This window comes from Poeciliopsis prolifica, unplaced genomic scaffold (assembly GCF_027474105.1).
Source record: "Poeciliopsis prolifica strain line A6 unplaced genomic scaffold, Auburn_PproV2 SCAFFOLD008, whole genome shotgun sequence".
Taxonomy (NCBI): Eukaryota; Metazoa; Chordata; class Actinopteri; order Cyprinodontiformes; family Poeciliidae; genus Poeciliopsis; species Poeciliopsis prolifica.
The window spans coordinates 8,221,852-8,247,909 of record NW_026562383.1 but is presented as its reverse complement, the minus strand read 5'-3'; the positions used below and the strand labels follow the sequence as shown (position 1 = coordinate 8,247,909).

At 40.6% G+C, this 26,058-nt stretch overlaps 2 protein-coding genes across 2 annotated transcripts; one reads left to right on the top strand and one right to left on the bottom strand.

Annotated features, from left to right (window-relative positions):
• Positions 1-1,605: 1,605 nt before the first annotated feature.
• Positions 1,606-12,349, top strand: LOC129361932 (kinesin-associated protein 3-like). The gene is made up of 20 exons (XM_055033170.1): positions 1,606-1,799; positions 3,468-3,599; positions 3,907-4,064; positions 4,192-4,253; positions 4,388-4,529; positions 5,111-5,210; positions 5,292-5,416; positions 5,530-5,628; positions 6,331-6,509; positions 7,269-7,431; positions 7,512-7,612; positions 7,700-7,808; positions 7,906-8,018; positions 8,103-8,268; positions 8,776-8,901; positions 9,321-9,419; positions 9,535-9,620; positions 10,127-10,283; positions 10,394-10,478; positions 11,067-12,349. Exons 1-20 carry the CDS (start codon positions 1,771-1,773, stop codon positions 11,167-11,169), a joined length of 2,334 nt encoding a protein of 777 aa, XP_054889145.1. The 5' UTR covers positions 1,606-1,770; the 3' UTR covers positions 11,170-12,349.
• Positions 12,350-12,738: 389 nt separating this feature from the next.
• Positions 12,739-25,285, bottom strand: LOC129361931 (protein Niban 1-like). The gene is made up of 14 exons (XM_055033169.1): positions 25,137-25,285; positions 22,113-22,243; positions 21,826-21,963; positions 21,626-21,743; positions 20,365-20,529; positions 18,839-18,954; positions 18,652-18,756; positions 17,338-17,500; positions 17,061-17,242; positions 16,801-16,947; positions 16,594-16,704; positions 15,436-15,543; positions 15,228-15,339; positions 12,739-14,209 (listed from the first exon to the last, which is right to left on the bottom strand). The coding sequence occupies exons 1-14, from the start codon at positions 25,189-25,191 to the stop codon at positions 13,002-13,004; spliced, it is 2,859 nt and encodes a 952-aa protein (XP_054889144.1). The 5' UTR covers positions 25,192-25,285; the 3' UTR covers positions 12,739-13,001.
• Positions 25,286-26,058: the final 773 nt, after the last annotated feature.

Below are 26,058 nucleotides of genomic sequence, written 5' to 3'. Positions count from 1 at the left end.
TGCCCAAGAGAGCAATTACGATATAAAAGAATCTCAGGGCTTTTATTTTGAAATTTTTATTAAGCTTAATTTAAAATTGCCACACTAATCCTGTGTGTAACAATGGTTGATTAAAATCAGTGATAAAATTCCAAACACAATGTCATTCTAAAGGCCAGCTCATTCCTCCTCAGTAGTAACTGACAGTTCCGCCATGTTGTAGTTCTGACAATCAGCTCTGACCTCTTTTGTAGGCACTGAGTGTTCCGCCATGTTGTAGTTCTAACCTGCAGTCATTGTAGTTCTAAAGAGGTCAACTGTCATGTCAGTGTGACACACAAGGAGAGACTTAATTTTAAATGCTTGAAGTTGTTAGTTTTTCTGACAGGCCTGAGAGAAATATTCAAGGTTTTATTTTGAAATTTTCATTCAGCTTAATTTAAAATTTCCACACAAATACTGTGTGTAACAATGGTTGGTTAAAATCAGTTATAAAAAGCCCAAACACAATGTAATTCTAAAGGCCAGCTCATTCCTCCTGAGTAGTAACTGAGTGTTCCGCCATGTTGTAGTTCTAACCTGCAGTCATTGTAGTTCTAAAGAGGTCAACAGTCATGTGTGTGAGGCAGAGACAGATTTCTATCTTTGTGAGACAGCTCAGTCAGTTATAATGGAAAAAGCAGCCCGAACAACTCCTTGCCGTTCGGAAACCGTGATACGTATCGGAAAACCGTTTGAAGCATATGAGAGAGCTATTTTTTGTCTCCGATTGTCCTGCAAATCATATCTGTAGCTCATTCATAGTAATTACAGCGATGATATAAAAATGGTGTGTGCTGAGGTCTGAAATTTTCCAGAAAAGTATGAAAATATATGGTGGAGAGCGTCAGTTAGGCTGGAACTTGATTTTGCTCTAAAGCACCTTGACAGAAAACCGTAAGCCCAAGAAAAATTTTGAAAACATTTTACCGGAGCAGACATACGTATCGATGTCATGACCGAGTTTGATACCGATAGCACAATATTTGTGGGCGTGGCGGCGATTTCAAAATTTATTTGGGGTCAGAAATCCACTTCATTTTTCACTCTAGCGGAGCGGCAGTTGGTGGCAGTTATGCTCTGCGTTTCGGCAGTTGGAAATTTCGCTCATTTTTCGCTTTTTACGTCGCCGTCGTAACGCCGATTCCCCATAAAAGTAATAGCTCCAATGCCGGGAACGAGCCGCACGTTTTGATACCACTTTTGTGGGTGGGCTCGCAGCGGTGCGAGCCGCATTCCGGTGAACGGAAGAAAAATAAAGAATAAAGAGGCGTTCTATTGGGTGAAGAACAATAGGTGCCTGCCATGCAATGCATGGAGGCAGTTACTGACTTGCTTCGCAAGTCAGTAACTGCTCTCCTTATGCATTGCTATGGGCAGGGCCCCAACTATAATAAAGAAGCGTTCTATTGGGTGAAGATTAATAGGTGCCTGCCATGCAATGCATGGAGGCAGTGACTGACTTGCTTCGCAAGTCAGTCACTGCTCTCCTTATGCATTGCTATGGGCAGGCCCCAATAAAGGACTGAGTTGATTCAGCAATCCAGCGATGCTGCCTCCTCCGCAGTAGGTGGCAGTGTCGTTTCTTCAACGTCAAATTTAAAAGGAAGAAGACGAAGGTATTTTTCTCTGTTGACAGCTGTATCAGGGGGCAGCTTTCGGATTGATGAAGTCGTGATTTATTAGGGAATACATCAGATGTGATCAAACTATTATAATAATTAAAAACTTAAAACCATAAAGTGGGAGAAAATGCAGGATGACGCGCGGTACCTCAAACGGTAAGTAGCAGTAGAACTCAAAACCGACTGATTTTAATCGGTTTTTTTATGTTAACATAATGTGATCAATAAGCTATTTTTTTCGAAAATATAGCAACTATAACTACAAATGAAGTGTACATTAAGTGGACTAGTTTTGGGTGAAGGTTTTTTTTTTCTTTCTTAGTTTTGCTTCGTTGTCTGCTTGGTTACGTTTCCGTGCATTTTACGGATAGCTGTTGTAATTTAATCATTGTTGTCATTCGGCGTATATTAAGTCCATCTCTTTAGGGACGTACTTGAAACATGTTTGACCTAGTATGAGTTCCGTTTCCACGGGGTTTCCTCTCATCGACGCCTCGTCTGAGCTCGCGCTGCTGGTCAGCCAGTGTGAAACATTAGCTTTTCCGTTCAAATGAGCTCAGGGCTCGCCTTTATGTAATCTACAATATAAACTGTAAAAGCCTTCTGAAAATGCCACTCTGTGATATAGCTGTAATGGAGTTTCAATAATATTTTGTAAACCGGTCTGACATTAAAGCGGTCAATTAAGTCTGGGTCAGAGCTAAGCTAGCTAACAGCTCCAGGGGGAAAAAAACGGCTAACTGAAAAGCTAACAGCAAATTGTGTCTCTGTGTACTGACGTCATAATTAATTAATGCACTGAGTTAAGCTAATTACTAACATACAGCTCGAATGTTTTGTCATTTAGCCGTCCATCCATTGGACACACCCTGTCTCCCTGTGGGAGCTGAGATGGTTTTGGCTGACGGATAAAAATAAAACATTACAGAACATGACAATAAATATTAAATGGTCGATCTGTGTATACGTGTACAGAGAAAATATGTAAGTAAACATTTAAGATGGAGGGGGGAGAAAGTAGAGTTTCATATGATTATTGGACACATCCGAAATATTTAATAGAGTTCATTATCATAAATAAATGAATTAAAGTGTGAAGGGAGCGGATTCATTTATCTGACTCAAACTTTGCCACTTTGTGTCTACTGGTGTCATACGAAGATTAATATTTTACGTATTTTTTTAAATGTGTATCTTTCTTGTTAAAGTAATAATTGCAAAACTAAATTAAATCTGAAATGTTTTCACGCCTCACATGAAAACATGTTATGGGGCCCAAACTTTAGGGAAATTTTCCCACAGTAAGTGAAGTGGCATTTATAGGATTTTGTCTAACTGAAAAGTAAATCTGTTGTGCAGATGAATTCAACGAACTGGACTGACGTGATTGCATAAATGTGCACTGAAATAATATTTCACTGAAGCATCTTTTGAATCAAAACCAAACTGGTGACTACATCTCCAGTGGTCATTGGGAAACGCAACCTACAACCACACTCACACCTTGGGGCAATTTAGAGAGGCCGACTAACGTAACAGTAATGATTTGCGGGGGAAAGCTGCATGAAGAAAACATGGAAACTATGCAGAAAGATGGCAGGCCAAGATCCAAACCCTGGATCTTGTTGCTGCATGGCAGCAGAGTGGTCAGCCCTGTTGCCTGAAATAAACAAAAAATGCTCTAAATAAATCTCATTGTTGCTTTCTTTGCTGCTGGCAAGCTCATCATAACGTAAACCTACTGTTCCAAGTTTAACATCTTATGTCTGTAAACAGTTTTCACAATGTTTAAAGCATAAGTTGTTTGTTCATTGTCACCCATAGTAAAGTGACTGCAGGCAGTTTAGATGTCCACCCCACAGAGAAGGCCCTGGTGGTCCACTATGAGGTGGAAGCGTCCATTCTGGGAGAAGACGGAGGTCCGATGCTGGGGGAACGCAAGGAGGGACAGAAAATGTGAGAGAGCGTCTGGTTATTGAGAGAGTCATCATGACTCTTGTTTGGTGTTTGGTGTTGTGAGATGTATTCAATGTTTTCAACATCTTATTGTTAAATTTTACACATACCGGGAGTCATTTGGCCATTTTAATTCCTCCAAAGAAAATTCAAATGGTCCAAAATAGAACTTAGCTGCTCTGAGCTTAAAGAAAACTGGAAAATCGGCACAGGCCAATAAAAGCCTAAGATCAATAGATTCTTTACATAAGTGTTTACTTCAGTCTTTTCTCTGCCAACCTCCACTTTCTCCTCTGTCCCCCTCCAGTATCCGTGTGAAAAGCCTCTCTCCCACTACAGATGTGGCAGCTTTGGCCAGGAAAGTGGTGGAGGAGTGTAAGCTCATCCCCGTCTCCCGTTTGCTCCAGGTGGAGCAGCTGCTCTACTACCTGCAGAACAGGAAATCCTCCCCAGTGGAGGGCAAAGGTGAGACGGACACCACTACTCTCCTCCTGCTCTGGGGATGAATTTATGCATCTGTTTCATTGTTGCACTGAATGACAATGTCATTAGATATAAGTTTGGTTCTCACATTTTTCCCCCCCCTCATCAGTGGAGAAGAAAGAGAAAAGAGCAGTGAAGCCCAAAGACCTGACACCTTTTGAAGGAATGGAGGTATAACAACATTAACGTTTACTAAACATAGCAGTGCTTCTAGATATTATTGCGCTCTAGAAAAGGTTTTTTAACGTTTCATTGTAAAACTTTCTAAGTCGGTCGGTTTCTCTTCTTGTATTATTTGTGCCTAGTTAAACGAGGAAGCCACCATAACCAGAATAGAAGAGTACGTTGAGCTGCTCTATGAAGGCATCCCAGAGAAGATCAGAGGCTCTGCCCTGATCCTGCAGCTTGCCCGCAACCCCGACAACCTGGAGGAGCTGTTGCACAACGGTACATTATCATCCTGCCAAACCGTTGAGATGGAGACATGGTTGCCAGAGGATGTTCCCTTTAGCTTCAGTTATTTTTAGTATTTTTTTTCCTTCCCTTCCTCCCGTACCATCTTGCTCACAGTTCGAGTCAGACTTACTATAAGTTCCTGTTGCTTTGGGTTGGTTTATTCAAGCTGCCGTTTTCTGTTATGATATTTTCTCTTACATGTTGAGTTTCTAAGGGAAATGGGGTCGTTGAGTCATATCAATACCACAAGAAAACAGGAAAATGTTGATACAATATTTGTAATCAAAAGATGAAGCTAATAACAAATTATGAACATCTGTCTTGCGTTTATTTTAGAGAAATTATTAAGGATGCTAATAATTGTCACACCCATGCTTTTATTAAAAACAATATTTTTCTTTCCAAACTGAAAGAAAAAATTTGAGACGTTAAGTCTCAAATTTAAAATATTATTTTTCTTCTTACTGGGAGTTTCCATAATTGTGCTGCAGGTGCTGCCCCTTTTTTTGCATTTTTTTTGTGGTAGAAAATATGCGGTTGTTTAGCCTGAGCGTGGCCTTGTGTCGCTACAGAAGCGGCTCTGGGTGCTCTGGCCCGCGTTCTGAGGGAGGACTGGAAGCAGAGTGTCGACTTGGCAACCATCATCATTTACATCTTCTTCTGCTTCTCCAGGTAACCCTAAACGCAAGCTTAGACATTTTCCTTGCGTACGTCCGACGTCACTGTTTGACCTCGTTGTGTCTTGTGCCGCAGTTTCTCTCAGTTTCACGCCGTGGTGAGTCACTATAAAGTCGGGGCGCTGTGCATGAGTGTGGTGGAACATGAGCTGAAGAGGTACGACGTGTGGCGCGAGGAGCTGCGCAAGAAAAGCAAGGCTTATATCCTTTATTTTTCAAACCCTATCATTTACCTGAACTGTCTGTATCGTCTCTTGTGTAGTCCGTATGGCCTTCATGAAACTTTTTTTCCTTAATATGGCTTTTTTTTTTACGTGAGTCGGCACCAGAAAATGGCTCTCTAAGAAGAGACCAGGACAAAGCTCTGAGGAAATACCAAGGCCTTCTGGCAAAGCAGGAGCAGCTTCTCAGAGGTTAAATAAAATCATTAAGATCACCGTTTCTGTACTTTTGATGTGAGAAGTGTGTTGGTGTACAGCACCTTTCAAAAGTTTTCATAGTTGTGTTGTTTTTTTTATTTCACATTTTGTTCCAGCCACAAACGTATAACTGCAAAAAAAAAAAAAATAATAAATAATATATATATATATATATATATATATATATATATATATAATATTATTATTTTTTTTTAATAATATAATAATATATATATATATATATATATATTATTATTTTTATATATATATATATATATATATATATATATATATATATATATATATATATATATATATATATTTGTTTAATAAATAAAAACAAAAAGAACAAACAAAAAAAAGTCAGAATTTACATTAGCAAACCTGGCAGAGACTTATCTCAAAAGACTTCCATCTGCAGTTGCAGGAAATGGATGCCTCTTTTGTAGCATTTTTGTTTGTAAAAATGTTTGAAAACCAGTATTTTGCATTCCCTGCTTTGTGTTGATCTGCCTCATGAAATTACTATTAGATGCATTACAATTCATCCTTTCAGTGACAAATTATGGAAAGGCTCACAGTATGAATAGCTTACAATTGATATGAAAGGAAGCTATCTCATTCATTCACATTTGGCCAGTTTGCTTCTTTCTTTTTTTTCCCTTGCTCATTTTCTTCTTTCCCCCCGCCTGCCAGTGTCTCTCTTCCTCCTGCTGAATCTCGCCGAAGACACAAGGACGGAGCTGAAGATGAGGAATAAAAACATCGTGGGGCTGCTGGTTCGGGTTCTCGAGCGCGACGACAAGGAGCTGTTGGTGCTGGTGGTTTCGTTTCTGAAGAAGCTGTCCATCTTCCTGGAGAACAAGAATGACATGGTGAGCCCGGGCCTGCACTGCAGAATAGATCCGTCCTGTTTGTGAAGCGATGCAGATTCGTTACCTCAAACTTAGGCACCAACATTTATTGTGTCGTTTATCGCTAAGAATATGTCATCTGGATGTAAATTTTGATTTATTTTTGTCTTAAGTTTCAGTTAATAACGTCAAATGAAAAAAACTAAATTGACAATATTATTCAAAAATTTTATTTTTTACTATTTTCTTCATTATTTGTTCCACAAGAGCATAAAAAAATCAGTAAATTCCAAAACACATTTGAATGCAGTTTAGTGACACGTTTTTAATTTAATGTAGAGCACACTTAGAAAGTCCAGAAGATACTTACTTACTCATTTAGCAACACAGTACAGGAATTAGAGCTTTGAACCCAGAAAAACTACCTTAGCAATTTTAGACTCCTACTGAAGAAGCCTGTTTCAAATTGGAATGTTTTTCAAGAACACTATTTTTGTTTGCGGCACTGTGAATGCTCTGTCATTCTGTCACAACCATACACTTACCTGGAAATGAAATGATACGTTTTTTTATCATGATTTTTAAATATCACAATAACATTTGAAGTTCATATTGCTCCCCCTACTGCTTTGTCGGTTTATGAAGATTACACCTTGCAGTTTGTATGTCGCACTTAAACCTGAATTTTCCAACTTGAAATGAGTTTTACACCATATTTTTAAAACATATCTGCAGAGTTTGAATACAGCAGCACTAAACTGCTTGCGTTTACATGTGCAGGCTGAGCTGGACACCGTGGAGCGCCTGGCGCGTCTGGTTCCCTGTGAACACGAGGATCTGCTAAACCTGACTCTCCGCCTGCTGCTCAACCTCTCTTTTGACTCGGGACTCAGAGCCAAGATGGTGGAAGTCGGGCTCTTGCCCAAGCTGACGTCGCTGTTGGGTAACGGCCGACTCGCTCGCCGCCGTCCGCAGTACGGCGAGCTGCGTTCAGAGTCCAAACCGTGTCCCTTCGTCACGCAGGTGATGAGAGCAACCGGCAGGTGGTGATGCGCGTCCTGTACCACATCAGCATGGACGACCGCTTCAAAGGCATGTTTGTTTACACCGATTGCATACCTCAGGTACAGTGGCCTCTGTTTACCTTCAAATTGACGGACTCTCTCTCCAACGGATGAGCTCAATTTCTGTGCGCGCGCGTCCGGATGTAGCTGATGCAGATGCTGTACGACCACGGCGGGGAGGAAATAGAGGCGGAGCTCATCTCCATCTGCATCAACTTGGCTGCCAACAAAAGGAACGCACAGCTCATGTGTGAAGGTAAGTCGCGTTTAGCAGGAGCGTTTCGTCTTTTATCTGCGGAGGCGGCTTGTGGAGGAGAGGCCCGTTCAGACCAGTTTTGTTCTGCGCTCTGAAGGAAACGGGCTGAAGATGTTGATGAAGAGAGCTCTGAAAACAAAAGACTGCCTTCTGATGAAGATGATCAGAAACATCTCCCAGCATGACGGCCCAACCAAGCCGCTGTTCATTGTAAGTTTCGGCGTACGTTATGAGAAAAAAACCCTTCTGTTTTTGTGAAGGATCTTCTTGAGTTGGGATGTTTTCCTTTTTCAGGATTACGTTGGAGACCTGGCGGCAGAGATCCGTACCGAAGAAGAGGAGGAGTGGGTGCTGGAGTGTCTGGGCACGCTGGCCAACCTGACCATCCCTGACCTCGACTGGGAGTTGGTGCTGAAGGAGTATAACTTGGTGCCTTTTCTCAAGGACAAACTTAAACCAGGTACTAAATAGATGCAGGAGTTGCTCTCAGCCGTTGTTGTTTTCGCTGTATTTCTATTGATGGAAATGTGTAACTGCAAAAAAGTATTGACTAAAGCCGCAGTCTAGCCTGTAAATATTCTTCCAACTCTCGAACTCAATCCTTCGAAGGCTGCAGTTGTTGCTGTTGCTTGGGCATACTTTTTCCTTCCAACTAACCTTCCACTAAAATGCTTACATCCAGTATTGTGCCAACTACAGTCTGCTAGTCAAGTTAACAGGGTTACCTATAATAGTGAAGGTCATAATATATTATTTAAACATTAAAAAACATGTATATTTAGAATTTTCTCCATAACTGAATTTTTGGGATCATAAAAACTAGATATCTCTTTGGGTGTAACCGATCTGCATGACACATTAGATCAATTTTAAAAAAAAATCAAATTACTGGATTAAATATATAATTTTAGAATTTATTTTGTATTGAGTTGAGAACCTCCCATGCGAACATTACTTTGTGTTTCAGGTTCGGCAGAGGACGACCTCATCCTGGAGGTGGTCATAATGATCGGGACGGTTTCCATTGACGACGCCTGCGCTGTCATGCTGGCCAAATCAGGCATCATCCCTTCCCTTATCGAGCTGCTCAATGGTAAATATAAACGCACGGAATATACGCTGAGTAGTTAAAGATCGTCAATCAAAAGTTTTTTCACCTTATACTATTCTCTTTGGAGGAGCAGCGTTTTGTGTTGCAACATCACTTTGTTGTCGTCTTCACAGTGATGGCTGTTAATAATCAGAACGTTGTGATAATTTATAATTGTGGCTTTAATTAAAGCAAAAATCTAATTAGGATGGTTGAACTTTCTTTCATGTTCATCAGATTCACTGTAACTGATGACAGGAGGAATCCAAGAAATTGATATTTTTCAGCTAATTAAGTAAAGTATAAATGTATGGCGTGCAGCTAGGTTGTTCTGGTTTACTTTTATTGTAGTTATTTATTTTTCTTTTTTTACATTGCAAAAATATGCCACTGACGCTTTAGATCATGTGTTTTTTGCGCAGCTCGCCAGGAGGACGATGAGTTTGTGTGTCAGATCGTGTACGTCTTCTACCAGATGGTGTTTCACCAAGCGACTCGAGACGTCATCATTAAAGACACTCGTATCCTAATGACAATTATTGCCAACAAACCGAAATGCTTTGACTGGGTTTCTTCTTTTTTTTTCCTTTGAGAAGATGTAGACCTTTGTTGTTTTTCTTTAACCTTTTCCCGCAGAGGCTCCAGCTTACCTGATTGATCTGATGCATGACAAGAACGCAGAGATTAGGAAAGTGTGTGACAACACTCTCGACATCGTCGCTGTAAGTGGGACCTCTTCAGATGGCCACCTGCAGGCCACACCTGCTCTCCATTTGGTAGAAATCCCCATAAAGAAATCCATATATTCAGAAAGTCCTACAAAACAACAAAAATTCCTTCTATAGTAAGAATCATGAACTCAACTCTTGGTGGCGTGGGAAACCCACAGTGTTTTTTTTTGTAAATCTCTTGGGTCGTGACACTCGCTAGCTCGACACATACAGCATGTCTTTATCAACACTGACATGTAAAAATGATTGAAAACTGTAAATTTATCTCCTTTTTTAACTGACAAATATTTATTTTAGCATCACATCCGAGTACTAAACCTCGGTGTTTAATCTGCAGTGAGCGTGTCGCGGTATTGCGTGCCTTTTATCGGCCAAAGATGATGTCTAATATCTCAGTCAGGAAATCTGACCCATTTTTACGTGTACATTTTCAAATAAAGAATAGTAATCCGCTTTGTTGGTCTCCTTTATTTAATATTTTTTTCTTCGTCCACCAGGAGTATGACGCAGAGTGGGGGCGTAAGATCCAATCAGAGAAATTTCGTTTCCACAACAACCAGTGGCTGGAAATGGTCGAGAGTCGCCAGGTGGACGACGCCGAACCGTACCTCTACGACAACGACAACGACAGGACGGATCTGTTCTACAGCGCAGGTATGCGCTTAACGGGGAATGATAACGCATGTGGAACAAGTTACTCTGCCGTAAAGCGACACGGCCTGCAGCTCGACTGAATCGGTTTTGCTCCTGTCCAACCTTTTCAGATGGAATAACTCCAGGAGACGGCTCCGTCAGCCCAGATTTCTTCAGCGACCTGCAGCCTCAGAACGGAGACTCGCATCATGGCGTGTGAGTTGGAAATCACCAGGAGGGGGCGCTCTCTGCCATCTTACAAACACAAACAGTCAGAGCAGAACATGGTCAAAATGCTGCCTGTTTTAATTCCTGCCGTTTTTCATATCAGCGAGTGGAGAGCAGTGTATTCCACTGCGATGATAAAATTCAGAGTTGCCAACTTTGGAGCGATTTTTGCCGAATAGACAAGTTGGCACAGGGTGAGGTCGTCGATATAAGTTTACATTGCAAAGCTTCAGTCGTCATTAACGGTTGGACGACAGAGCGACTTGTCATAGTATCTGTAGTGTCACTGCAGGACTCCGCTCCAAATATCAACAAACATGCCAATGTTAGCATGTTTGTTGATTTTTAGATTTTTCAAACAAAGATTTTTCCACGCAAGGGTCAAATTATTACAAAAGTAGGTTCCAGTTTCCTAATGGGCTTTAAAGTTCAAAGCTGAATTATTTTGGGCTTCATTCGAAATCTACTGACTTTAACTTAAATAAACAGGACGAGCTCATTCATCTGCTCATCCTGTTTCACATCTTTTTTTCGTCTTGAAACTAAAGCTCCTTGTCGTTTATCTCTCTGCTTCAGAGACGTCGGCGATGTCTTTGACCAGGCCGGCTCATTGACGGGACGACCAGCCACGGCGTACGGCTTCAGACCCGACGAACAGCCGTTCTATCAGTACTCATAAACTCCCTCGTTCCTCACCGCCCTGCATGCTCATCTCTTCACTGCTTCAGTCCGTGTTGTCATGACCGAACGTCTTCTAGCTATTTAGAAACTGGCATTGTCTACTAAAACGTTAAGTCTAATTCTGCTTTTTATACGTTCACCTTTATTTATTAGCTTTTTTTATTTATAAAAATATCTTCCTTTGTCTGATTGTCTTAGCAGATAATTAGCAGACAGTGAAAGGACACATTTTCAGGTTTGCATGTTTTTATCTATGTAATGGTATTTATTGGTACTTGAAAGCTACTGAAAATAGATGAGGAGAAAAAAAATCAGCCATTTTGGATTTAACGTCGATTTGTCTCCTCTAACGCCCAAAATCAAAGTTGTCTTAAATGCACATATTTGATGGCAACTTTTAAAACTTTCGTTTCAAAAGTTCATAAATAACAGAAACTGTAAACAAAAATGAAACAAAAAGAAGTCAGATGTCCCTGCTGTGCTGATGCAGAAGCTTGTATAAATTTTTTGTACTTTTGAAGTAAAATAACTCAACTTCCCCTGACTCATTCACATCACATTTCACAAAAGTGAATGAAGGCGGTCGCTTGAAACCCCTGGAAACAAAAAGTGAAAACGTATCATTTGCAGACTCATATTCAACAGCTGGAAGATGTATTTGACACAGACTCTCAGCTGCATATCTAAGAATTTCAGTGAAATATCAGCTGCAGTTAGATGAAAACTGTGAAACTGAAAATCCTAATATGCTGCTTCTGCCACTGCACAGCTTTGGTCTATAAGCAGACCTCAAACCACTGCAGTATTGACTTTTCACTACACAGAAATGACATCCTTGTACCTGCAAAGGTGTTCAGTGGCTCATTAATGAAATCATGCTTGTTAGCCGATGCTGCATCCATCACTATAAACACCGCGGTGCAGCATCCATGAGAGGAAGCAAGTATGCCATAAGGACCGTCAAAAGCTTCTTTACTCATATTTTGCACATATCGCCTGAATTCAATGCATGTTTTTGCTTTTTTAAGAATGTGAATTGTTGTTTGGTTTTTATACTCGTTTTCTTTGTGGCTACCAAACAGTTGGTGACGTAGAAATACTGTCTGTCACTATCACCATCTCCCAGCTGGTTCCTTAATAAAACAGACAAAGATGTGATGCATATCACCTGCAAACTGTTTGGTCTCCTTCGTATTTGTTCATTTTTGCTTTGATCAAAAATTGAAAAATGATCCAAAACCCTTGCTGCATTTTACGGGGGTTTTATGTGGCAGAACAAGTCAAAGTAGAACATAAATTGGAAGCAGAAGGAATTTTTTTTGTTTGCGTGTATGGCGGGCATTTGTATTCAACTTTTGTATCCAAAAGCAAATTCAAAAATAAGATAGAAAATGTTAAATTGTTTTGCTGAATTACTTTCAACAACTGATATGTACAAACCCAAACCTCACATGCGCCTCACGCCTCTTACTTCTCTGTTTTTCACTGTTGATGTAAAAATGAACGTGTGGTTACGGCTACTTCTCACTAGAATAAAAATAACAAAAAAGAAGAAGAAGAAGAAAGCTATTTAACCATGTTTTATTTAGCAACTTGACCCGTATAAAAACTGAATATAAACAAAATATCAGAATTAAATAAAATTAAAAAAAACATTTTTTTAATTTTCCAAATTTTCTTGAACAAATTGTGAACCAACAAGCATGGCTTGACCTGTTTAACCTTTCTGCTCTATGCATCATTCACAAATAAGTGTGTCATCGTAATTAGTTTTTTCTTTTAATGTTAATTCATCTGTTGTCTGTTTGGGTTTTTTACGCTTTGTGGTTGTTAATCTGAGGTTTTTGTGAGGGGCAGGTTGTTGCTGCTGTTGCTTTCACAGGGGCTGATGATCGTCTCCACTTCGATGATCTCAGTCACCAGATCTCTGATGATGGACACGTTGCCCAACGGATCAGAATCCAACTCTGAACTTTGGACATCTTCCTTCTCCTCTTGGGCTTGCTTTTCTTCTGCGTGGTCCGCTTCCTCCACCTCGGCTTCCACGGGGCTCTCGCCGTCCGTCTGATCGTCATCCAGGACTTCCTGCTTCTCCGTCAGCTGCTGTGTTGTTGAGACGGTGGCGCTGCCAGGATCACTTCCTGTTGGCGCTACACCTGCTCCTTGTCCTCCATCTTGCTCTTCAACTCCAGTCTCATTTTCGTCATTCTCTGACGCTTCTCTCCGTTTCTCCTCTTTTGCTCTCTCAGCCTCCCAGTTGTCCTTGATTTGGCCCGTCAGATACACCGCCCTGTCGGTGGTCTGCTGGACCACAGGCTCCATGGAGCACGGAGCAATCGCTTCACTCAGTGACCCCAGGCTGAGTTTTATAGGACCCTCTGTGCCGGGTGACTCCGTTTGTGATGGGGGCTGGACAGAGGAGGTCTCTGGTGTCTGATGTGGAGTGTGGGCTGAGGTTGAGAGTTCAGGCATTACTTGCGTCGATTCGGTGCTTGGAGTAGATTCAGTTTGTGCATCACCTGTTGTCTGGATCAGGACAAGCGGAGCTGGATCAGGCGACTCCTGGACGGCGGATCCTGAAGCAGCTGCGTCGACTTCTTGAGCTTCGGCTCCATCCACGCTGGAAGACTCGACTGCCGCTGTGTCTGTTGCTTTGGACACCGGCTCACTTTTATCCTCTTCTGTGGTTTCCATCGCGCTCTGACCCTCGTTGTCCTCATGCTCCTCAAACTGCTGCATCACAACAATCACAGGAGACGGAAGTGAAGCGCTCGGATCAGCAGGCCCAGCAGGACTGGGCTCACGTTTGGTGTCGTCCTTAAGTTCTGCAACGTCAAGCGTTTTGTCCTGATCTTCCTCCACAGGAGCTGTTTCTTTATCGGCACTTTGCTCCTCTGAGGAGTGTCGAGACTGAACTGCTGGGCTGTCAGGAGCAGAGCGAGGAGGCGTCGGTCCCAGCAGGCTGTACTGACTAATAGCTAAATCTGACGTGTCCAGCAGGCGATCATGATACTTCTTACAAGCAGCGTCATTGAGTGCTATAAAACAAAAGGAATTTAGAATCATATAAGGTCCAAAAGAGCATATGTGTAGAACAGAAGTTGCACCCTGACTCCCAGGAACATGACTTCTTACGAACACTTTTCACTTCGACAAGATTAACTTTGGCTTGAGGTCAGATAGTCTTTTATCCTGGACATGATGGTAATTAGCTGCTTATGGTCAAAGACTGATTATGTCCTTTAATCTAGAGTTGTTCAAAGTGAGGGGCAGCCAGAGGGCTGCATGGGGTCTTCAGAAAGCAGGAGGGAAAATCAAAAAAAAATAATAATTCACAAACATTTTTTAAGCAAATAACCATAACTTTAAAAAAATATCTCATGTTTTTCAATTATTGACAAAAAAAGTGCAAATAATTTTCTGAAATATTATCTGCACAGGAAGCAGTAAATCTGGTGCTTCCTGTGCTTTACGCTGGAAAAAAAAAACTTTTTAAGAACTCCTGACCAATCAAAACCAGAAGGCATGAAGTATTGTTTCTGCTCCGATGTAAAGCGCTTTGAACTGGCTTGTTGCTGAAATGTCCTACATAAATAAACTGGACTGACTGCTTGATAAATTAATATAATAATTATTCACTAGTAAATAAAACTGAGGGGGGAAAAAAAGTTCTAAAAGTTTATGTTTCTTTACATATTTTGTAGAGTTCTCTGTGAGAACCAAAAGGGATCCGCAGCCAGAGGTTGACCCAGTTTGGAGAGTCATGGCATGGAGAGGTTTGGGAGCCGCTGCTTTACAGTAATGGCTTAATTCTGCTGGTTACAGATTTGAATAGGGATTATATACTTGTATATCTGTGCAATTGTCTCAAAGTGGTTTCAATGACGCATATGAACCAGGAGTAATGACATGTTGCAGGAGGAAATGCATGTTACGCTTTGGGACTGCCTCTCCCTGAACAGCAAACAAAGGGTTTGAATTTATTTGTTTCACTGGCTGCAGACTGAGAACAGGATGTGTCACAAGGGGCAGTAGGTGTGTGTGTGTGTTGTTTACCTTTGCATATCTCCTTTTGGAGGATGTCTGTCAGAATATTATCGTACACGTTGTGAACCAGAATAAAGCTGCTGAAGTCAGAGAAGATGTACTGCTCAAACTGCTGGAGCTCCTGTGCAAACAAAAGCCACACGTCAGATTTTTGCTGAGCGCAGAGGGAGAGGCGAAGGCAGGCGGCGGCCTCCAGCCAGCCACGAGTCTCGCTTACCGTTTTGTACTTGCTGTCCATCTTGCTGAGGAGAGGAGGCAGAGTGATCTCCATCAGAGATTTCTGAATCAGCCTCTTCTGCACCACTCTGCTGTCGTAGTCCAGCTGCTGCTCAAACACACGCATCGCCTTCATCACGCTGACTGAACACTGACTTGATTACTACACTTCACAATTGTTCATATTTGTGGTGCTTATTTGCCCCAAAAGTTGGTGAATATGTGTGAAAACCCATTTTAAACAAATTGCACAATCAAATCTAATCTATAGTTGTTTTTTTAAGTTGATCGGAGTGTGACTTCTGACTTCCTGTCATAAACTCTGAAACAAAAATCTACTTCCTTTATTTGGGGGGAGGATGACATGTTATAGGGGCCCTTTGTAGCTTCTGGCCATTAGATTGGACAAGGATCCTTGTTTATCTGTCCAAATCTCGCAGCAGCAAGAAACAGCATCTTGTGGTGTTTCTATGACAAACATAGATATTCATTTGTGAGGTCGGCTAAAGCTCCGACTATAAATGGATGTGTGTACTTTGGTTTGATGAGACTAAAATTAAGCTTCTTAGCAACAAGGTAAACATGGAAAAGCACCTCTTGCCCACCTGTAAGTATGGAAGAGGATCTGTGATGGTGCAGGATTTTATTCATTTTTCTTTTCTATATGTTTAACTTATCTCATCAGTTACACCCAGCATTGATAAACAGTCTTGCTTTTTTTTTGTAGGTGTGTTTTATCTCCCAGTGGATGATGTGGGAATGTAAGCAGCGCTGTGACTGTGGGGTTCGGAACGGAGCTTTCCTTCAGCATTGAGACGCCGTCCTGAACAAACAGGAAGCACGGTTTCTCACATAGATCTCACATTACGTTTCAATAAAGCTCAAACGTTAAGCCTTTTTATATTTAGACTTCTAGTCAAATTTTCCCATGAAATCTAAGCCTCTGTTTGAGTTGACCTTTTTGGCCTGGAAGGTCACCAATGCAGTGGAGTTATTCACTTTACACATCGACCTGACTGACTCTTTACTTTGTTTTATTCTCTGAGGCGTGTGTAAACTCTTTTATTTCAATCAAGGTATTTTTAAAGATATTATAGTGTATTCACCCTGACTATATGTTTATATTATTCACTGGATGACTCCATGGTAACAGTTTTACCTTGAATACTCTGTCCTTAACTCTCTCCATCCTGTCGGGAACCTGAGACGATTGCTGTCTGCTTGATGGTTGGGAGAACCGCTCCAAAGTGTGCACGGCGTTGTCCAGTAGCTACAAGAAACGCATCTTGAACATCTCTTTCCTGACCTTCAACTTTAGCCCCCCCGTCCATGTCACTTTGCAGCTGCAGCTGCTCTCACATCCCACCTGCTCCATCTCCAGGTGTGCAGAGTGAACGAGCCTCTCGACGCTGCCGAGTCCAAACTTCTGCTTTAGGTTTTCCAGTTTCTCGCTCAGGTTCTCCATTTTTTTGTACTCTTCATCCAGTCTGATGGAGCGGAGACTGGTCAAGGCCTGGAGAACACACACACACACACACACACACACACACACACACACACACACACACACCATCATGTTAAACCACATCAAAATACTCAATGTGGACGACTCAGGCAGGATTTCACCTTTAGTGTGTCCTCCCCGTTTCCATTTGTGAGAGATAAAGTGGAGTTCATCTGGGTTCGGAGCGTGTCCTGCATCCCCAGAATTCCCCCTTCGATGTGTTCGTTTAGCGCTTCAATGATGGAGGGCACATAGGGCATCACAGACTCGCTGCACACTTTCTCTGCTTCCTCACATATGTACTCTGGAATATGTTGGAAGATGTTCAGACATGCATTTTGCGTGGGGTTACAAAGTCGTCGTATTTCCTGAGTTGACGTCAATACGGAGGCGCATTACCTCTGACTTTCTGCTCCAGGAAGTCCTCAGAGGTCACTATCTGGTCCAGGTTGGACATGATGAGCATCGCGCTGGCTGACACAGTCTGACGACACTCCTCCCTCAGCGCCTCCAAACCGACAGTCAGCTGTTCCAGCACCAGAGTGTAGGTCGCCTGAACCGTCTATATATAGAGAAATACAGACTAATATTAAGTCAGGCAATGAGACACCTCTCCTCTAAGTTTAGGGTCTGATTTTTGCTTCTCGTTGTGACTTTCTGAGAAACGACAATGATCGATTTAGAATCGGTAGAAGGGGCCGTATCTTTAAAAGTCACCCTGGTCTTCCGGTTTAAGCCAGGAAATGAAATTGAGATTATTATTTTTTTAAAACGGGTTTTGCTACACGAGTTATTCTCAGTTATGTGGCTGAATGAGAATTACTCGCCCGCTGACAAAAGACGTCAGATCGCAAACATATTTTTTTTTTTTGTGATTGAAAGCAATAAGAAGTCAGACTGCATAAATTTGCTCATATCATTTCTTACAGCATTTAATTTAAAATAAAACAAAGTAACTGACAGGGAAAATGAGACATGATTGAGTCAGCTGCTGTTTAAGTTTTACAATAATTGAACTGTTTTAATGTCAGAACTCAATCTTTTGCTTAGACAGAATTAATTCCATTTAAGATGGAAAAAAATAATAAAAAGGTTGTGTTCAAACTGTTTAAATCAACAAAGTAATCTTACTGCATGTAAAACTCGCTCTAAAGAAAAGCATTACCGTCAGGTTAGATAAATATTGAGCCACCTCGCCATGATGATGAGAAAAATATTTGGTGGAATGACAGTGAGGCTACAAACACTGCACCAACTGTTGCAGGTTTCAGTGGCTGTGTCATGCTGTGGGCCGTTTCACTGCGAGTCTTACTGGCATTTAGTACAAAATTGATAAATGAATACCTTCAAATTCATCAACGTCGATGTTTAGAAACATTTATAGTTTAATTTACCAATAGAACGACGAGACACTTCTGACCAGAAACATCACGTTATTATTATTATTATTATTATTATTATTATTATTATTATTATTATTATTATTGTTATTGTTATTATTATTATTATTATTATTATTATTATTATTATTATTATTATTATTATTATTATTATTATTATTATTATTATTATTGTTATTATTATTATTATTATTATTATTATTATTATTATTGTTCTTTACATCACTGTGTCAGCTCCAGTCAGAAATGACTAATCGCCTTGGTTTTAAACAACGACTAATAACACAAAACACTGTTTGTTAGCAGAACTTACTGCCTGCCATTGTCGGATCCGTTCAGACTTCTTGCCCTTCACCTTAGGCTGAAGCTGGCTCTGTAACCATGACAACACTTCCTCCATCACCTGGCGGGCCAGCACCTGCAACACACGCTGTGCGTGAGCCCCGCCGCCCACAGCTCACCGGCAGACAGGAAGGAGGCTGTGGGCTAAAGTTGCTGACCTGTTCTTCGGTGCCCAGCAGCTTCTCCCAGGATTCATAGCAGCCTTTCTCCTGTCGGTACAGGCGGAGGGCTCGGACGTACGCCTGGCTCTCGTGGGGCAAATCCTCCCAGGGGTCTGGGGCAAGTAGGACTTTGTTAGGAAAGGATGATCATCCTCTCTGAAACGCAAACTTCTACATTTTTGTTTGATAAATTTGAATCTTGAATTTTCAGCTAGTTTATAATCAAAGTGGAACTGGTGGCGCTGTGCTCGCTTTGATGAGAAACCACAATGTTTGTTCCTGCTGTTTGGTGTCAAATGGTGTAGATTACACAATAAAAAGACAATATGATGGTAAATATCTTTTTCTTTTTTTTCCACTTTTCACATCTAACTGTGTGTTCATTTCGACATCAAACCGAAATATACCAATCAGCATTTTTCTTACTATTTTTAAATGCTTCTTTCCCCTCTGAACAATAAGATTCCTTTGGATAAACCTATTATGAAGCCATCTGGTACTTTTTTCTTGCTAAACCTCAGTGTTTTGAGGAACAGAGAGTTTCGATTTCAGAAGAGACGTGACTTTCCGTTCGGTCATCGTTTTCGTGAAAGCAGAAGTCCAGCGAGCCACTCACCTGGCGGATTTTATCCACCTTCAAAGAGACATCATGACATGTGTGCAAAGAATCCCAAGAGACACAATTAGAGACTCAAACATCGTCAACTTAATCAAAACTTGGACGCGATAAAAACATTCGTACCCCAAGACTTGTATTCATTTTTTTGATCAGTTTAAGGAGAAATCTTTAATTTTCTCCCTGATATTTGAAGGGGATGTCGATGTGTCGGTTGTCATCCGTCACTGTTTCATGTCTTGGAACTTTTTGGACGATTTAATGAGCAGCAGCTACTGGCGGCTATTTCTGTGTTACTTCCTGTCGGCTCAGGATGTCTTTGCTCAGATATGTCATGCCTTGTTTTCACAACGACCTCATGACAACATTGAAGAGGGGTTTGCTTTCTGGTTCCTTGCTAACCGCAGAGGAAGCGAGCAGCATTAATATTTTTATCTGTCGCCTAGGCAACTGCCACAGCCTGATTGACAAGCTGAAGCTTGCGCATGCAGCTGCAGCTTTCGAAACAGATTCCAGCTCTGCTCTTCAGCAGACTGAAATATTAGTGCTTGAAACAGAAATCAAACTTGTTATGAAATGGCTGAGCTCTAATGTGCTTTCTTCCAGGATTGCCCTACAAATAGCTCCATTCATAGTCTAGTTAACCCCACAGCATCATGGTGACATCACCGTGTTTCTTGGTGATAACGTGACATAGAGTGAAAAGGATTATGTGCTACTGTTGTCTGTCTTGATGTGGAAAACTGAGTTTAGCTACGAAACTGCACAGCACGTCTTCCACAACTCATCACGTCTTCCACAACTCATCACTTTTGACATGTTGTTGTATTTATCACCCCCTTCCATCACTTCACATAATGTCAGCCGTGTTGTAACTGTTCATTTGTGCTGTAGCTTAGTGTTTTACCAAGGTTGCGGTGTCTAATACAGGCCCTGAGGACAGACAGGAAGTGATCTCTTTCATCTTCTTGTTGAAACAGGAAGCAGGTGTGGCCTGTGTAGGGCAGATGCAGATATACAGCAAACATATCTGGAGATGATGCCGCTGAAGAAGAAGAGTCCTCCTTCGCTCCTGGACAAACAAGCATCCACGTTACAAATCTGTCATTTTCAAAAGACAATATTGACCTTTGTATCAGCCTGTGTTTATATCATGCTTAAATGATTTGCAGAGGGTTTTAAAAGACTCCTGATGCTGGATTTAAAATCTATAAAATGTAATAAAAAACTGCAGCCCATGTTCGATGTGACCAATATTGCATTCATATGTTTTTCAGACTCGGCTACATGACTTTATGCCCCCCAAATAGATGTTTATTTTTAATTTATTCTAGTTTTCTTCATGTTCTACAAATTACTTTGAAAATTATTGCTGATTTATTTTTATATATGTATAAAAAAAAAGCCTTTGGAAAAATGTGATTGCTTCCGTTTTTACCTCTAAAAGACTGATGTTTATGCAGTTGATCCCTTTTTTCAAGCTTAGTGTGGTTTCCACTTCATTAGTTGTCTCACATATACAACATGGCCGTGTGTGTTCGCTGCTGCTTTAACGTGTGGAGTGTTTTTGCCCATTCCAGCTTCCTCTTTATAAAGAGAACAAGGTGACGAAGACAGCAATGCTGCGCTTGAAATTTCAGAGTGATTGCATGCCCACGTTTTCGGGAACGCACGCAACAAAAATTCAAGACTGGACTGTGATCCTCTTTCTTCTGGTGTGCAAACAGTAAAGTTACAGCTGATGCAGTCAGGATTTGTTTGAAGATCATTTTTGCTGGTTTATACAGCTCTGCATCCTACATAAATCCTACACAATTATCCTGGCATCTGCTGGAAGCAGGATTTCAGCCAGCAAACTAAGAGCAAATTAAAACAAATGGCAAGGTCTTGACTTATTGTGATTTAGTTTATTATTTTTTTTGCGTTTCAAATTCTTTACATCAAGCTTTTTATTCTTGCGTGATTCCTCATTTTGCAATTGTGGTTTTCTTGTCAAATTAGTTTCCTCCAGCGACTCAAATCTAGTTAGGCTCAAAGTAACTGTTTTAATACATTTTATTTCTTATTTTTAATTTAGTTGTCTCAGTGGAGGGAGGCTGTGGTAGTCGGTTTTTCCACCAGTAAAGCTATTCGTGTAACCGAGTTGGATGAAGTGTCGTTGGAAGTACCATTGAGTATTCCTGCACAGATTTTCTCCAGGTGAGTTCTCGACTCTTCCTCACTGGTGAACACGACTCCCCCTGCTGGCTGCAGGACCAGCTTAGCTGGAGATCCACGACTTAAAGTCTGGACAACAACATCCAGGATCAAGACACCACAATCAGATGTGACGGAAACAAGAAAAGGGGTTCATCCGACGGTAATTTACCTCCGCGCTGTCGTGTATTTCCACTTTGTAGTCTCCCTTCAAGACAACATATTTCTCCTTGGATTTCTTCCCCTGCTCATCCCAGGAGGAGAGCTTAACACTCCCCTGGTACAGAACCTCGTCTCCGTCATTCTTGGGCTTTACAGAAACACACAGACAGAATTACACATCTTCAACCGCACCTTGCTTGAATTTATATGGCATAGATGGCACTGATTGCATAGATAATGGACACCCAGCATGAATCTGGATAACTGATTGGATACCTACGTAGTTTCAGTTCTTACCTTTTGTGTGAGCAACAAGCTCTTCCCGCCTTTCTTAGACTGGAACTGCTGGTGAATGTGTCCACGGTAGGTCATAGGGTACTGCTGCCGGTAAAACCCACTGAAGCTCTGAAAGGCATCGTCAACAAGACCTGCAAACACACCGGGAGAAAGATAAAAAGGTCAGGCAACGTTTTATCACTCAGTTCTTACTAAACTCTATGAAACACAAAGTATTAGAAATTGTTGGGGAAGCGAAGAATGCCCTTTAAATGTTTTTCCCACAGTCTCAAGAAATTCAAACTTGTTTTCTGGTAATATGAAATAGTTGCTTTGGTAAACAATGGTTGCTGTTTTGGGATCATAAGATGATTATTGCCCAAAAATCCGTGATTCTTCCACCCAGTTTATTGGTCTGAGATGCCCAGCTGCACATTTTTCTCATGGGATTTTCAAGCCACAGAGATGTTTTTTCTTCATATCGTCAATTTTGGTTTCACAAACCAATGAAATTTTTTTGTTGTCATTACAACATTACAGAAAACCTTATAAAGGTGGCAATAAAACTAGCAATTTTTTCCTCGCAATTAAACTCTTTCTCGTTTAAAACTTCTCAATGAAGATAAACAAACGCAAATTTAACGCTCTTCGATATGCATTCTAACATTTCTGCTGTGAAGGCAACAAAACAAAATTATAAAACTGTTTTTTCTTGGGTTTATGGAGTTTTAGCTTGTGTTACTGTAGGGTAGTGTCCCAATAGCTGCACAATGCATCTTCATTCATCTTCATGTAATGAAGATGAAACTGATTCGTCTTCATTAGAGATTAGAGTAAGCTATTTAATCGACTTCAATTGAAATGCAATACAGTCTGAGGTAAAGAATGATCATTCAAACCAGCAATTGGGTCAGTGGTGTGTTTTTTATCTTTTCAAAAGGTAAAGGACATTTAAAAATCGAAACAAAACCAAGTAATTAATGATAAAAACTGATTTTGTTTGATCTTGTTATGAATTAAACATCATTCGTGACTGATTAGAGTGTAATCGTTCATGACCACTGGATGCAGCACTGGATGAACAGCGAAACTCTTAATGAAACCTTCACTGCACTAAGCATGAAAAGAGCCTGACTTTGTAAGTATTCAAATTTGCAAATTTGCTTTTGCCACTCTGCTTCATATTTTGATTTTCTTGCCAAATTTCAAAGAAGAATCAAACGTGACATGGAGACATTTTACTTTTAAAACTCATTTGATCATATTCTCACTCATCTTTCAATTTAATTCATTACTGTCATTCATGGATCAAATTCTTGGGAGTGGAGGGGATTTGGACATTTTCTTTTAGCATTCATGGTCAGGCAGGACTTTTCCAACTGTGTTGCAATGGAAAAATAGCTGAGACGGCTAAATTGCAACGGATGCAACGTCCTCACAGGCATTTATCACTACCAAACAAACGGAAACCTGCAGCAGGACTTGAAAACAGCAACTGTTTATACATAGACAAAAAATAAATGTGCAAAGGACTAGAGTCTGAAGTTAATCTCTATTAATTTTTAAAGAAAGTCTTCTAACAAATGATTATTTAAAGTACCTGCTACCCATTTTAGATTAATTATTTGATGCTTTCCTACTTAGAACTTGTCAACACATGTTGCACTAGTTAATAAGATGTTAATAAGTGGGACTGACAATCTATTTTGTTTATTTTATTAGAAACGTCTCCATAAAAAATATTTTAAGTGAGTATTTTTTGGATTACTGAATTAACTTCCATCTGATTTATTTGCTAAAACATGAACACAAATTTGCAAAAAATAAAATGTTTTGCTCCGTTTGTATCTACGCGAGTCTTAGCAGCAGCTCTTGGGTTGAAACCCAAATTTAGAGCTACATCCTTACGTGGATGTGCCAGACCTCCAAACTGCTCTCATGATTTGTTTGAATGTGGATTTGTCATGATCTCTTGCTTAACATTTGTTTATTCTGTGAGGCCAGTATCACACTTTCTTTGGCTCGGTCTGACTTTCATCTCACAAACTGACCCAAACGCAAGAACACACAGAGAAAGATCAGACAACCCATAATCATATAATAGTTGGAAATAGCTGTAATTACATTCTAGTTTGCAGGGAAGATTAGCGACAGGATGTGTCTGAGTTGATAACACGTATAGGAATGCGCACATGGAGGAATAAACAAAAGCGCTTGCATTTAAGGGAACCGCAATGTTGGATTGGTTTGTACTTTGTTGATCATTTTAAGGTAAAATTGTCATGAATAATCTGCTTCTAAATCTTCCCTTTCTCTATTTCTTTTAGGCTGAAATCATCTTGGTGGTTAAAGTGGGTGACATGCAACTGCAAGGTCCTTGGTGTAACTGTGGGGGCCTTTGCTGATTTGTCACACCCCTGCCCACATTTCCTGTGAGCCGCTTTGCCGAACTCTTTCCACTAAAGTCAAATATAATGAAACTTTCGCATATGATCTCAGCACTGCAGTCTCCAAAACTGTGACAGAGTGGTTTATAGCAGTGTTTCCATCATTCTGGGGAAATTATTTTTGCCACAGCACTGTTTATAGTTCTTATTATGTGGCTTGGGACGCTTAACACTTCACAATTAGGCTCAGATCCCATTAGGTGATCGACTTAAAATGATAGACCTAAAACCTGCGCAGTTTAGCAGATACAATGCATAGTTCAAAATGAAAGCCGTGTTTCTAATCCACAGTTTTCTACAGATATAATGATGTATAAAATATATTGTTTGCTATGGGTACAGCTGTAGTAGTTTTTGTGACTGAAACTACAGCTGCTGTTGCCTTTGCAGCGAAAATTGCTGTTTCTAAATCATTCAAACTTACGTCCCTGCGTCTCTAACTTCTCTGCTCTCGGTTTAACATCTGTCTTTGTTTGTTTAGCTGTTTCCTTCAAGAAATCCCATACATCAAATCAGATCACAGCCGCAACACCGGAGCCGGTTACGCTGTTATAAACATCTGATAATGAAAATATAGAAAGAATAATGCCTTCACTACCTTTGATGTGGTTGATTTTGGCCTCATCCAGCAACCCAGAGGAAGATGCTCCCATGCTGTATGTTTTCTTTTCTCGTCTACGAAAGTTGCATTAATTGAATCCGTATGCACTGTGTACACAGGAGCACATGTCAACTGAGTGATTTACCCTGGAGTGTCAAGAAGTTTGAGCTCAGCTCATTTCCTCTGTTTTTTGTTTGACTCAGTGTGTGTGTGCGCGTATGCGTGAGTGTGTGTGTGTGGGGGTGGGGGGGTGCGCGCGCGTGTGCGTGAGTGTGTATAGTTGGGCGGGGCTGTTAAATATGAGGTGAAGTGTCTACAGAGCATCAAACTCAAATGTCACCGCTTTCTTTGCAGGGCCATCTGCTGGTAAAACGTGAATTGAAACACATCGTTTTCTTACTGTAAAGCAACTGTAGAAATATTATTATGACGGTGGAAAATTAGTCCTACTCAATGTGGAATAGTAAACAGCTGCTACACAGAACGAAAAAATGGATCAAAGTTTTTAAGCATTTTGATCTTTTACTTTACAAAAAGTCACTTTCTGTGCTTTAATTTGGAATACAAATTGAAGAACATTAGTTTATGTAACATGTTTTGCAAAGTGACATATTTTTTACATATTTTGTATGTAGTAATGATGCCCTTAACGCGATAAAGTTCAGTGACATTTGAACTTTATTTAGGGTTAATCAAAGACACTAAATGTTCCTGACTCCTCTTTGAAAGTGGATAATTCAGAACACAGCAGCATCACCCTTTGTAACAACCAGGCATGTTAATTATTTCTTGATCCTTTGTTTTAATTCCAAAAAGGTTGTTTTACAGGATGTGGCTCACATCAACTGTGGGAAATATTCTAAAATTAATTATTTACATTTTTTTTCCTTCACCCATTTTAGTATTTTACTTCACAACA